Raw genomic sequence first — 15,280 nt, 5'->3', positions numbered from 1 at the left:
CAACTATTATTAAAAAATCTTGTAAAGTTTCATTCAAGTAAGGCGATTATATCAACTCTAGATCGATGTACATGACCATATCAAAAAATTTAGCCGAAATCAAGCATGCTACTAAACATATAAATTGGCCGAGAATCTTTCTGATCAATGGGAAATTAAAATTAAAATCGCAGGCTCGTTAAATGGTGTGATGATTTTAGTATTAGAATGTAATGAATCAAATGAAAATTTTAAAAAGGAATACCCTGTAACCAATTTAATGAGAGATCACATATGGTCCTCAACAAAAAGCAGTTTCATACCTTACGCGGAATGATATTAGCGAAATTAGGTAGAAATGCAGAAGCAAATGATAGTTTTTCTCGGGCAGAAATACGTCTTCCTAAAGCCTGGGCAGCTTGGGGTTTATATAATAATGCCAAATCAAGAAAGTTACTTATCCGTATTTTGTGGCTTTTATCTCTTGAGGACCTTCAGAGCCACATATCACGAGTGTTTGAAATATATAATAGCAAGAGTGTGGACTCGGTAGCGGCCAGACTTTGCGACTAATAAAATATCATTTACATAGTTTTGCATTGTTGATTTTAAGAAATTTTTCCGTTATTTTTTTTTTTGTAAAATATCTACTCTATCTAGACTAAAAAAGAAAATAACGTTTATTTGTCGTGAATCAAAATCTTTGAATTCCTTTCATCCGAAACTTCTTTATATTAATCTCCGAAATTGTCTTGAGCTTTATGAGTTCTTATCGTTCCTTCTTTTTTCGCATTTATATCTTCTCCTCGGTATTGTCACGTGACATCTTGTCAGGTTTAGATTTTTTTTTTAACCAGATATTTGTCCGTAACTATCTGAATAACCGAAAAAAAAAGAATTTTTCTGGTTCATCCGATTAAATTCGGTTACGGATCGAATACTACTGAAGAAAAGCCTGCCTTTAGGTTTTCCGTTTTATCTTTAGATCATCTTTTTCTAATATAATCTAAGGTTCATCATTCTATCTTCGTTAGAAAAATAAAAAAAACCATAATTTATCTTTTGTAGACTCATTATTTTACTGAAAACTCCTGTATACTTTTCCGCCACTTCTAGTATTATTTAATATCGAATTTTAATTGACTCGAGTCAATTCTCTAATATATACTGTATTATATATAATTGGTATTCTCAAAATTTATAATTGATCAAAGTTTGCTGACTCAATAACTGAAGCCAAAAAGTACGAATTATTTGCACCGTAGTTAATAAAAATAAAAATAAGGCCCTTCTTGTAATATCTTTGCTATATATGGTCTATTAGGTAACATGGCGTCACAGTTAATTGAAATTATGACTTAATTTTCAGCACTTCTGGAGGATTATACGAACGTTTAGATGTGTAACTGCTTTATAGCCGTCAATTTTTATGTTGTTGACTTCATCATCTACTCTCTTCTTTCACAATGGAAATTTATTTATAATGACCTAGATACGGAATTATTATCATATACTGGTAATGAAAATGTTGCGGTTATTTATTTCAATGGTTATTGCCTATAGTAATATACAAATAATTTGCCAAGGGTTGATTAAGTTTAACTGTACGATCATGAGGACAATTGTGCTCGATTTATCACCATTTTATTTTTGCAGAAAAACTGTGTAAAATCACAGAATGAATAAAATTTATGATCGTTTAAAAATTTAAAAATATTTATTTTTGTATACTTGCTTTTTTTTGATTGTATCTGCAAAGGACAAGTTATTTTAATTAATTGTTGTAATTAAGTAAATAGATTGTTTATTCTAATGTTTAGACGTGATGATAACCCAATTACATTATTTTAAACAACTAATACGGTATATCTAAATTAATTATCATGTAAATTTTCTAATTCAGTGCACAAAGAAACCAAACAAATTTATGAAAACTCATTACGGTATTCGGCTCTCTAATATATAGAGAACTTGCAGGAACATAAGGGTGGTAAGGATATACCACCAAAAAGATTTTAATAAAGTTGTTTAAATTCGGCTTAGAATGTTTCATTTTTTTGAAAATAAATCGATTAAAATTTTATGAGGATAGAAAGCACACACACTATGCGAAAAATGTACAAAAACTATGCAAGTCTGTAAATAAGATATATTGAAGAAAAAAACACGTTGTCCATATATTTCATGTATTGAATTATAGTCATGTCATAATCAAGTATAATCGAAAAATATTGATTTTCCGATTAAAATCGTTAGTTGATCGATTTTTACGTAAATAAATCGCATAGTTATGATCGAATTCAAAAAATAAATTGATCCATTTCTTAGTCGATCGTGCTATGATGTTCCTTTTGATTCGACGTCAAAATTAAAATCTAGTCCTGTACCGATTTCGTTTATTTCATTTAATGAGGAAGGTAAAAGCTGTATTAATTGTATAAATATATATGCTGAGGCGATTCTTTGTAGGCGACAAAAATATTGCAAAAAGTGGGTATCACTTATATATCTAACGAAAAAAGTATTTGGACGTATATATATTGACAAGGATGTTAGAACGTAGTGAACATGAAATAAGAATGACAAAGAGATCACGAAAAATTCAAGAATTCTATAGAATTGCTCGGAAATATCATATTTTAAACAAATATATTATGATAATCTCATTGAATATTGGAGTTTTGCTAGACTCGATGATTACAAAAATTTATATAAAAATGTTATGTATTAAAAATGAAAAATATTGTAAAATATGCAAAAAATTATTCAAAGTGGAAAATCAACCTTGAATAAAAAGCTTGAGAAGTTCCCACCTGAGATGTATGCCTCCCCGAGTGCATAGTCTACCCTCTTTTTTAGGTTTGCTATTTCAAACTTTTGGTTTATATTGGTTGCAAAAAATCAAACATTTGGTGATAGGAATTGATAAATTATCAGATATGGTCTTACTTTTATTACTCTTCATCTACCTCTTCTTTTTTAGAACGTTTGATTTAAAGAAAATTCATATCTCATAATTGAAATTGGATTTCTGTTAGTATCTTAAACACAATTCATTATGCGATTTTGTAAAATGATTTGATTGGTAATTTTCAACAAATAATAACCAAAATCACCTCAGAATCATTTAACTGCGCTCACGTGATTACTAATGTGATCATCAAAAAATAGCATTTTTCTTTTTCATTCTACATTTTTGCTATTTAATTGTAGGCTCCGCGCGCCCGTTATAACGACACTCTTCGGGCCATTAGTAAAATTTTCTAATTGTCATTATAATAAGATTTATTATGTTTATATAATGACATCAAAGGAAGATGGGTTTCATCCAAGTCTTTAAACATCTTAGTCCTTACAAAAAGAAATAAGATAAAATGTTTTTTAAATAAATAATACTGTGCACAAATGATAAATATTGTACAATAGTACTTACAGTTTCGATATCTTGTATTCTTTCATAGCTAAAAAAATTGTGCATGCAAAAATAAATACAAAAAGTTTGATGTTATCATGTGATGCTTCTATGCTAATAACAGGTTTCTCAATAGGGGATGTTAAGTGGTCGGAAGCGATTTGAAATTATTTTAAATACAGATGAGTCGATTCCTTTACTACAATAAGTAACTTTACCTAAAAAATTGATGCCAATAAATTAATTAATTGTCAATAAAGAAAAAATGATTTCTAAAATGTGCAATTGCCTCGAACTACTTTAGAACCGAACGGTTTCTAACAACTAAAAATGTCGATTCTCATTATAGACAAGCTTAACTTCGTTAATTAAACTTGACTAAAAGATTATTATAAACGAGATTTACTAATATTATAATAAGAAAAAATGATACTCAAACCAAGCAATTCAACATCCCTATTTCTCAAGCTCAGTTCGTCTAAAACATTAATACGTTTCTTTATTCCGTTGTCGGACCGATTTCTGACATCAATTTTCTCAACATAACCTTTTCCCGACAACAATTTCCCGACAACAATTTCCCAACAGACAAATTCCTGAGTGGTCATTTCCCGAAAAGCATTATGAAATTTTCCCAAACTGATAAATCGCAAATATTTAAATTTTAATTAGTTTTAAAATATTGTAAGCATAATATGTGTAAATTATATGTCAAATTTCAATATCACCATAAAAAATTCACGCAATATTTCAGATCTTAAAAAACGCGTACGAGAGTACGAGATAAATGTTATACATGTTATACAGCGATTAAAATAGTAACAATTGTGCACTGACAAAATTTTCTGATAATCTATTTAGAATATAAACAACTTTTTATTCCTATTATTATCTGATATTAATCAATTTCTTTTATAAAATCACTTATATGAATCACTAAACTAGGATAACTTTTCACTTTAATATTATACAACCCAAATTCCTTCACTTCATTAATAGATGAAAACAAATCACTATTATAATCTCTAAAATCATATAAAGTATCTATAAAGAAAGAATCATAAATAGACAAATACTTAACCCTTTTATTTTTCATAATATATTTTTTTATATAAGGTAAAATACCTTGACCTTCTCTATTATAGATTAATAATTTATTAATAAAAATATTTTGAGAATTTTTTAAAAATATTTCAAAAGAACTTGATTTAATATGACGAAGATTTAAACATAAATATTCTAATTTATTAGGGAGAATTTGTCCTAAATTTTGTAATAAAATTGAACTAGATTCTTTATTATTATAAGATGATGATGAAGTACTACTTATTGAAAGATAATTAAGATTTTGTTTTATATTTTTAATTAAATTGATTATTTGATAAGTAATTTGACCTTCAAATCCATAAAGATCAAGAAATTTGATATTTTTACAATATTTTGTAATTAATTCTAATAATTGAAGTTTTTTTAATGAATCAATACTAAATCCATAACCAAAATTTTCTAAATAATCACCAGATTTTTGTAATAATAATTGTATTGATTTAATTTGTGTGATTTCATTTATAAATAAAGATTTCAATTTAAATGGTTTAATTAAATTAATAATTTGTTGGGTAAAATAATTATTTAAAGAAGAACAATTAATTATATGAACTGATTCTAAAACATTTAATTGTTCAAATATTTTATTTAAATTAATTATACCTTTAAAATCAACATAATAAAAAATTATTGTATTTAAAGTATTTGAACAATTATAATATTTTGATAATAATAATGATATATATAAAGGTGAATTATCATAACTTAATAAAATTTTTTTAAGATTTTGATGTAAATTAATTATTTCTAATATACGATTTTTGATTAATGTATATTCATTATTATTGTTGTAATGAGATAAATCAGATGAACTATAATCAATATAAAGATTTAAATTTTTAATATTATGAATGAAATTTGTATTTTGTAAAATTAATCCAAGAACATTATCAATACGTGTATTATAATAAATACGTGAGATCTCAATTTCAAGAGTATTTAAATTTACTTCATTCTCAACAAAAATATTAAATATTGATGTATCAATCAATCTTTTTAAATCAGATGCTGAATATAATCTATTCTCAGGTTTTAAAGTTCTAATAACAGCTTCAAACCATTTCTCGATAGAGAAAACGAATTTATATGTATTCAAATATTTTAAAAATTTTGAATAATTGAACATTATATTTAATGAATTATTATTAATAATATTATATTCAATTAATTTTGTTTTAAAATCATCATTTAAATTATTTAAATAAATTTCAATAAAATTATAATTTCCAGTAGGAATTGAAAATGGATTTTCCCATAATAATGGAATTGTTAAACGACACCAGAATCTATTAACTAAAATGCATGAATGTAAAATTGAATAATCATTTTGAAAATATTTTATAATTTCAAAAGTTAATTCAGGTAAATCTCCTGAAAACAGGTTTGAACATGTCATATTTGTAATTTGAAAAAAGTGAAAAAGTGAAAAAAAGAGAAGAGTAATTTTTTGTTTTACGCCTATTATATATCTATTTTCGGAGTAAATTTGAAATCCCATTATTGTCGCACAATTCATAAAAATTCAATTGTTTCAATAATTAAAATAATTAGGCGCAGTTTTAATCTAATTATGGATTAACATATTACATCAGAGATCATCAGGTGCGCAGTTTCAACAAATAGATATGTTAATTTCTTTTGCATTGGCAAATGAAAGTACTATTGTAAAATGGTGAAAAAAAAAGTATTTTTGCGGACTTTTTCAGGTGAAGATTGTTGTTGTATCTTTGTTTTCGATAAATATTTTGTTCGGAAATTGTTCGGCAACAGCTTGAATTGGACGAGAAAATGTCCGCAGCAGCGCGTATGCTTAGTAATAATGCTTAGCAATAATTAGAATTTAGGAATTTGCCACCATGCCATTGTGACAATAGATATGTCGATTTTAGCTTTTTTTAATTACCAACTGAATTACGTGAGCACGAGTATACAAAAAGTGTGTTGTTAATACTATATAAGTATGTCAATTTTATCAAATACTACTATATAGTCTATAGTATAGTGATTAACGAATTATAACGAAGATATTTTGTGTGACATACGTTAATAACGTTATATATAATACAATATCCAAAATTTTCCGGTTGGTATCAGATTTTTCTCATTCCGTCAACGAATTTTCTTATAGAGAAGGCCGATTTTCCTGGACAAAAAATTCGTTATAAGGCGGTTGTAAGCATACCTTCTATGGGCGCTCCGCGCTCCTTTCTCAGCCACCTTAATTAAACGAACGCTTATTTTATTAAGTTTATTGAAGTCTGAAATTCTAATCATGCAGAGCGAGCTGTTACAATTTTACCTTCTAAAATTTTTCTTAATAAACATTTTATTTACAAAAGAAATTGAATCCGATATCTCACTTTTAAGAATGTTTATTATACAATTCTTATAGTATTACATAGTAATAATATTCAAAAATTCAAGATATTGTAATCTACCAATTAAACTTAGTTAGGTATGGTACGTAAGCTGTATTGTAAAAAAGAATTACGGCGTGAAGTCTAAGGAAATGTGAACTTTTAGAATTTCGTCGTAACGCACCCGTGTCAAATTTTATCACGTGATTTTATCCGTCTTTTAATTCAGTTTATATATAACTACATCTCGATCAATTGTTTATATCTAGCCATACATCTAAAAAGTTTTTTTTGGCGTATTCTAGAAAATATGTGAAAAGTGAAAATTTGTTATAAAAAAGCTTCATCTGATGATCACTTTATTTATTAAATATTACACAACTCGTGCAACAACAACCCCACATACAGTACAATTGTACAATTAAAAAGTACAATAAATATAATAAATTTATCATGCGTTCGTTTATATTATTTATTATGATATTTTAATATAAATGTTGTTGTTAACAAGTATTGTTAAATTATTAAAAAAAAAAAGGAATGTCCCGTTTAATTAATTAATTTTTTTTTCTTTTTGACGGCTTATAGCCTTTATGAAACCAATTACGGCGCGGAATAATATCACATGATCACGATCTATCTAATCTTGTTTAACATTATCAATAAAAGAATTTTTTTTTTCTTTGTTAAAACAAATAGATCAAGATTATCGGCAAAATTTTTCCGATTAAAATATTTTCATACATCATAAAATAGGGAAAAATATTAATTAAATTTTTAAAGTTTTCATCCACTGATCCACGTTCATTGTTTTAAGAAAATGATTGGATACTTTAAATAAAAAAAAAAACTTATACAGATTATACATATTATACAGATGATACATATTATACATATTATACATATTAATACGTAAAGTTACATATAAATTTAGTATATTATTTTTTTTTTTTACAAAAATGGTTATAATAAATAAAATGACTTTATATTTTTTAGGAAAAATTAAAATTATTTTTTACTTATTTTTAAAAAAAGGGGGCTTTTTTTTTAATACTCCTTTCTTCATTTACTCATTTCTCATTTATTCATTGGGATGCTGAATGCCGAATGTTGATCATAAAAAAAAAAATAAGCCATAAAAATTTTTTTTTTTACAAATTTAGAATTATATAATGCGGAAATTAATCATATAAAAAAGTTTAAATTTCATTTTTTTATTAAATCATACGATACGTTTATTTATTTTTTTTTTTGTCATACTAAAAATATTTTTTCATTCAATGTTAAAAAAAAGGAAATGTTTTTTTTTTATAAAAAAAATCTTTTGTACAATGTAACATTTTTTTTTTGTTATCTCCCGAGTCAATGCGTTCGATTATCAGTTAAGCTATACTTCATTTGTATATTTGGTATAGATATGTTTATTGTTACACTTAGATTATTTATGTGCACAAAGGGATGTTTCCGACATTAAATTTTGTAACGCCAAAACCCTATTTTATAACTCAACTTTATAGAAATGAATAAAAAAAAAAATTTTTTTTGGAAATTCTTAAAAAAATGTTATTTATCTTTTAATTAATAATAATAATAAAATTTATTTATTTTTTTTTTATTTTTATTTTGAAAAGTGTAAAAATGCATTATTATATTGCAAATAATCATTATAATAATAATATACGTGATGTTAAACATGATCTTTAAAAACTATGAAATCGTTAAAAATACAAGAAAAAAAAAGGATGTTTTATACATATGTTTTTTTGTCTTAAAATACATTATAAAAAAGTAATTTAAAAAAATTCATTAAAAAAAAAATCATTAAATTTAAAAAATTTAAAAAGATGTATTTGTTGCCGCAGCAACAGCATCGTCAATAGTTAAATGGAAGAATTTCTTTGTTGAAATATGTGTTACATCTGTGCTTGTCTCTTCATCTACCTTTTCATTTATTATTTCATTATCAATTAAGATACCAAAACCTGCAAGTAATAAAATTTCTTCAATTCTTTCATTAATAATGTTGGCGAAATGATATTCGACTTGTTGATCCGCATGTTTGTTTAATTCTTTTCTAATGTCCGATAATGCTTGTATCCCTGTTGAATCAATAACACTAACTGCTGCTAAATCAAATACAACTGCATTTAATCTAGGTTTTGTTGCTTTAGCTTCTTCTTCTTTTTCAGATTTATGGGGAAGTTCATTCCATGGTCGATCACCTTTATTTTCTGCTTGTTTATAAAATCTTTTCGTGTTTGTACGAGCGTATTCAACAACTTGTGTATCAATATAATTTGAATTTGGATATGTGAGTGATTCTCTAAATCTAATAATTAGTACACCTTCTGGTGGATTACTCGCTGATTCGAATGATGGATGATCAATTGGAACGTATGCGTGTCTTTTTTCACCATCTTTTGTTGTTATAGATAATTGTCCTAATGAATCAAAACTTGGACGCGCTACTCTTAACAAGAGAACCACTATCGCAAGTAAAGCTGAAAAGTAGATTCCATACTATAATGTAAAATATATTGAAGGTTTTTTTTAGTACATCAATCACATACTATTTATTTAATCACATAACTATTTATTTTTTTTAAAATAAATAGGAAGAAATAATACTCACTTCGACGGTAGTGAAAAAAGTAACGACCACACCAACTAAAAAGACCATAAAATCCCAGACTAAAATAAAAATAATAAAAATTTTTTTTTAATATTAATTCTTTTTTGGAAAAAAAAAAAAGTTCATAAATAAACCTACATTGAATTTTCCAAAGTTGTTTGATATAATGAGGACTAGCTACTAAATCAAGCACAGCATGAATAATTACGGCACTATAAAAAAATAAATTTAATTAATTTTTTTTAAAATTTATAAAATTTATAATTGCTAAAGTTTCATCAATTACTTACGATAAAGTAGCATCTGGAATATAATAGAAAGCAGCTGTTGAATAAAGTGCAATAATTACAAGAATACCAGAAAAGACACCGGCTAATGGAGTACGTACACCAGATTTAGATTTAATGGCAGTACGTGAGAATGAACCCGTTGCAGGATACGCATGAAAGAATGATCCAATAGCATTGGTCACTCCAATAGCAATAAATTCTTGACTTTCAGTAACTGTAAAAAAAAAAAGAAATTTCTTATTAATTCAATTTTATCAAAATTTTATCAAAATTTTTGAAATAATTCCTTTTGAATTTACTTACTTTTATAATTGTTAATCCTTCCAAAACTTTTTGCAATGGCAACATGTTCCAAGATAAGAATAAATGTTACACTAATCAATTTACTGCCCAATTCGCTAAGCATATCACTACCAGCATTAGGAACTCCAACATGTAATCCGGAAGGTATGGTCTTTAAGATACTAATAGGGCTTGTCTTTTTTCCAATATTAACAAGGAAAGAAACTATTGTAGCAAAAATAACTATAGTAATGTTTCTAAGAATTTCTATGAAAAAGAATAATCTTTCACGATGAGGCCATCTTTTTGCAGCGTATCTTGAACCATATTTTACACTATAAAGGTAAATAAGAGAAATGAATCCGAATATTGCATCATAATTAGTTTTTGGTAAAGCAGCAAGAGTTCTTCCTAATACAAGATAACAAGGATCAGTGGTAACAATTTTTGGTATTCCCATTAATTTTGCTATTTGTCCTATCGAAATCGTTATGGCGGAACCCGTAGTAAAGCCAGCGATAACAGGAGCAGGAATAAAATCGACGACTAATCCAAGACGGAGCAATCCAAGAATAAGTGAAATAATTCCCGAAAACAAAGCAAAAGATGAAGCCAACTCAATAGCACTAAATTGGTGATTAGGTGATGCAAGTATGCCAGCAACACTTTGTCCAATAAGTAACGACATCACAGCTGTAGGTCCAATAGTGATATCTATAAGATTATTTATAGTATTTTTAGTAATGATGCATACTAACAAAAATCAATTGAAGCCAAAAAAAAAAAAGAAAAGAAAATAATAAAAAAAAAAACTGACCCTTGGATGTAGCAAATAAGAAGTAAAGGGATACACCCACAAATGAAGAATATAATCCATATTCAGGAGGTAAACCAGCGACTTTTGCATAAGCCATTCCTTGTGGAATTACAACTGCTCCCGCCGTTAAACCAGCAATTAAATCTCCGGCTAACCATATTAGATTATAACGTCCTATCCATCCTGCGATAGGGAATAATGATTTCACGTAATTTGCAGTATGTGTTGGTAAATGATGCAAAGTTTCCTTTGCTTCTTCTTTGATACCTGGTCTTTTTTTATGATATATGGTTGGTAACGTATCCGTCATTATTAATGATTTTTTTTTCTCGTTTTTTTTTTGGAAAAAAAGATTTTTTTTTTATATTATTTGATTTTTTATTATTTTTTCTTAATTATCTTTTTCTTAAAAAAATTCGTTAAATTCAAAAGACGGGAAACTTCGTCTTTCGAAAAAATCAAAAAGTCCGGCAACTGAAAGCATTTTTATACAATGAGAGAAAAAAGATTATGATTGATCAGCAAAACTATTTTTTGATCCTTAAACCACAAAAAATGGATTTTTAATCACAAAAATTGCATCATATTTGTTTCGATTTTCGTTATGTACACATTAGATTAATTAATCTAGTCTACACGCAAAAAAAACCGATTTATTGGATTTATGTGATTATGTAATGTTAAACTTTACCATTTTTTTCAAGGATCTACAAGGATAAATAGGGATACAGATAATCTAAATCACGCTTATTTGTAATCCAAAAAAGCATGCGTGTTATCATACATGCATTTATTTTAAATAATAATAAATAAAAATAATAACGATCAACATACTTATTAATAGATATTATAGGGGTGTGATATTTACCTTTCAAAAATATGGTACGCGACACATAAAGAAATATAAGTACAGTATACAGTAGTATAAATTAAGAAATTTGTTACCCAAACGCCATGTTTTACAAAAATTCGTGACGAAAATCATCTGATGGGAACAAATTAAAATGAATTGATTGAAGTTTTTAAGATTTATTAATTAAATCGTTATGAAATTTTATGTTTCTCTTTTAAAATACACTTTTTTAAAAAAATTAATTTTGTAATTTATAATTTATATCCTAAAAGTTCTAACAGGAAGTAGATTACGATTACCATAAATGTATATCATCTGTTTATCAGATCAGAAATGAATCTAGATTACAAACGTGTTTCTATGATATAGTAGTAATAGTACATTTTATATATAGTAATATATATACAATATATACTGTTTATGTAACATTATACTTTCTTTATATCTGTATAAAAATAATTGTGTACCTGTAATTGAAAATTACCCCAGAAAACATGTAGAAAAAAATAAAATAAGATACGAAATTCCGCACATAGTTAGTCTAGAAGAAATTTATTAATTTTAAAATAATTGTTAATTATTAATATATTGTTTTGTGAATTTATTTGTGTAATGGCTGAAATGAAATGCTTAAGTGTTTTTTTTCTTTGTATTTAAAAACACGTACCGTACACATGCTAATATTTACGGGGCCCAGATTCTAGCCATTTCTTATCATATATTATTATATTATGTATTTTAAAACTGCTTTTTTAAATTCCCATATTTGTTCAAATGGTTACGGAGACATTTTATCATTGGTTTTGAATAATTTCGCTTAAAAGTAAACGCGGCGCTTTCCGTAAAGATTCCTTTTTTTTTTCATTCTTTCATCATTGAAAGCCTTTTTCTTTTTACGTGGAAAACAATTGAACTATTGAAGTTTCAATATTCTATCATTGACTAGTTATTGGTTCGATATGTATTAGTTGAGTATACCAGTATACCCGCCGTGTTGTATTATTCTTATTGTAATCATCAAATTCAGATAATCAGTTATACACGATAAGACTAAAACCATTAACTATCTCTTTTACTCTATAATGAAGGCAAATTTTCCTGAAAATCACGGTGAAACTGTCACAACCTACTGCTGAGTGATAGATAAGGAAAATCGAGATGCAAAGTGAAAATAAATTGATTAAAAATGTAATGCTTCAATGTAATGTTTCATGTTTTTGGTCCACATTACCATATAAATTATCATCCGTTATTATGTAAAATTATTAAGCAAATTGATTTCAGATAGTATATCGTTATATCAGCAGGTCAAAAAAAAAGGTCGTAAAATACTTCATTATATTAACACGTACACGAACGTTATTGTTAGTGATACTGCATTGTTTGTCAAAAAAATTTTTAATGGATCGTCTTTTTGGAAAAACTTTATTTTGTTAAGGTATGAATCCACACTGTGATAAACTCTAAAAAAAACATGTGACAAAATCAGGATGTTAAATACAAGAGATCGGCACTCATTAATTGTTAGCTCTCAGGCCAAAATTACATAACTCCTTTTTGATCTACAGGCAAATTCCGATAACCGATATAAGGTAAATTAGCATACCCAAACGTCACATTGAACGTTTAATCATTATTACGTAATTTGTTAAACAATATAAATTTGAAATCTTATTATCATTATATACAAATAAATTAAATAACAAATTAATATTAGTTATTTGTAAGTTGTAACGCCAAAGTTAATGTAAAAAAATTCCGGATTCCAATTAATAATAGCCAGTGTCAATATATATTATTATTATTGCGTTCAATAAATTACTACTAGAATTTTTTTCTCAAATAATATTATTTGTTTTCAGTATCATGATTCATGACCGACATGGTTATTTCAATTCATTGTATATTATAATTACTATATGAAGAGGTAAAAAAATATCGATCGAAAATCGATATTCACATAATATCTCTAGTCAAAAATATGGATTAATAATCGATTGTCGATGAATTGGTGGTCTGACAGGTTGACATTTCTGTCAATCTGTCAAATTTAACGGTTGGACACATGATATTTCGTTATTTGATTTTATTATGAAAATCACTGCCACAATTGTTCTTGAATTACCTTCTGCGATTGATTATGGATTTGATGTTAAAATTACTTAAAAAAAAGCATTATTTCACCTAAATATTTTGACGCTCTTTTGGGACAATCATTTCATAGACATGGTTATTTCGCTTTATTCATTGTATGCTGTAATTATTAGATGAAAGGTAAACATATCTGTCAAAGGTCGATATCCCATAGGCTATTAAGAATTTGTTATCAACCAAAATCAAAAATATTTGTTAATAATTGATTGTCGGTGAAATGGTAGTATGGGCAGATTGACATTGACAATCATTTCAACCAGCCTACTGGACAAACAAATATGATATATTTGATTCTTCAAGTATAAAAAAAAATTTCATATAATGAAAATCACTGCCACGATTGTTTGAGATTTTTTGACGATATTAAATTATCTTCCGTATGTGATTATGGTACTCAAAATTTGACGCTCCTAAGGATAAGGTAATATGGATAAAATATTAAGTAAAATTACGCAAGTTCGAATTTCGATATTTAATAAGAAATCACAGATCATGATCATCACTCCTTTAAAACATTAAAACACTCTCAATATTAGCTGCTGATCCATATTTTTCCATCCATTAATTGGTTAGCGTAAGGTTTAAATATTATTGTATAATGTTTAAACAACGACAATGGTTATTTACATATTTATGTCTATGTATTGATTCTACTTTTGTTGTCGCTTCAATAGAAGGATTTGTTTTGATTTCTTTCTTTTTTGATTTCCATTCGTAAGTGACTCTATAAATTTCTTTTGAAATCGTGAATCGGTGAAATTTTTATAAATGGATTATTTGTTCGTGGAATAGGATTGGACAATTATTTTCAAATCATTATAAAATATAAATTAACCGACCTTTAAATTAGTATGGAATACCAAACTCATCTTATTAATTCAGATTCGATAATTATCATGTACTCTGAATTTAAGGTATGTTTACTTTTTACTAAATATTTTCGGTGAAAATAGATCCTATTTATTTATTATTTGTTTTTTTTAATCCAAATTTGCAAAATAATAAAAATAATATACATAGTAATTAATACTTTGATCAATTAATAAAGCAGGAATCTTTACATTAATTTCGGTGTCGATGCTTTAGATCATGATCAATCTTTTCTTAAATCTTGAACTCGAGTCAGGACAAGTCAACCTGAGTAGAATAAGTCGATTCAACTCGAGTTAGAGTGTGAGCAAAAAAACCGATCGTAATTTTACCTGATACTGGAAGATAAATAGGCTAAAATTGATACTAGTCGCATGACCGATTTGACTCCAGTCAGAAAATCTGCGTAGACTCGAGTTTATTTCGTATAACCATTATCATTAAATTCGTTCGTTTGCTCGAGTCGAATTTACAAAGATTATCGAATTAAACCATACAAACTTTAATTTTTTGATTTTCATATTTGT

The 15,280-nt window shown here is 26.6% G+C and overlaps 3 protein-coding genes across 3 annotated transcripts; 1 reads left to right on the top strand and 2 right to left on the bottom strand.

The window, feature by feature from the left end:
* Nucleotides 1-312: 312 nt before the first annotated feature.
* OCT59_005918 (uncharacterized protein) lies at nucleotides 313-552 on the top strand (the record flags this gene model as incomplete). The annotated part of the gene is made up of 1 exon (XM_066140931.1): nucleotides 313-552. The coding sequence occupies one exon, from the start codon at nucleotides 313-315 to the stop codon at nucleotides 550-552; it is 240 nt and encodes a 79-aa protein (XP_065997771.1).
* Nucleotides 553-4,289: 3,737 nt separating this feature from the next.
* Nucleotides 4,290-5,894, bottom strand: OCT59_005917 (uncharacterized protein; the record flags this gene model as incomplete). The annotated part of the gene is made up of 2 exons (XM_025331705.1): nucleotides 4,290-4,435; nucleotides 4,517-5,894. The coding sequence occupies 2 exons, from the start codon at nucleotides 5,892-5,894 to the stop codon at nucleotides 4,290-4,292; spliced, it is 1,524 nt and encodes a 507-aa protein (XP_025183896.1).
* A 2,797-nt stretch (nucleotides 5,895-8,691) lies between these two features.
* Nucleotides 8,692-11,396, bottom strand: OCT59_005916 (uncharacterized protein; the record flags this gene model as incomplete). The annotated part of the gene is made up of 6 exons (XM_025314981.2): nucleotides 10,877-11,396; nucleotides 10,081-10,773; nucleotides 9,778-9,991; nucleotides 9,626-9,699; nucleotides 9,488-9,546; nucleotides 8,692-9,375 (listed from the first exon to the last, which is right to left on the bottom strand). The coding sequence occupies exons 1-6, from the start codon at nucleotides 11,184-11,186 to the stop codon at nucleotides 8,692-8,694; spliced, it is 2,034 nt and encodes a 677-aa protein (XP_025183897.1). The 5' UTR covers nucleotides 11,187-11,396.
* Between the last annotated feature and the right edge of the window lie 3,884 nt (nucleotides 11,397-15,280).

This window comes from Rhizophagus irregularis, chromosome 14, assembly GCF_026210795.1.
Source record: "Rhizophagus irregularis chromosome 14, complete sequence".
Classification (NCBI taxonomy): domain Eukaryota; kingdom Fungi; phylum Glomeromycota; class Glomeromycetes; order Glomerales; family Glomeraceae; genus Rhizophagus; species Rhizophagus irregularis.
Note: the sequence above shows the minus strand (reverse complement) of the source record. Positions and strands in the feature narration are given on the sequence as shown.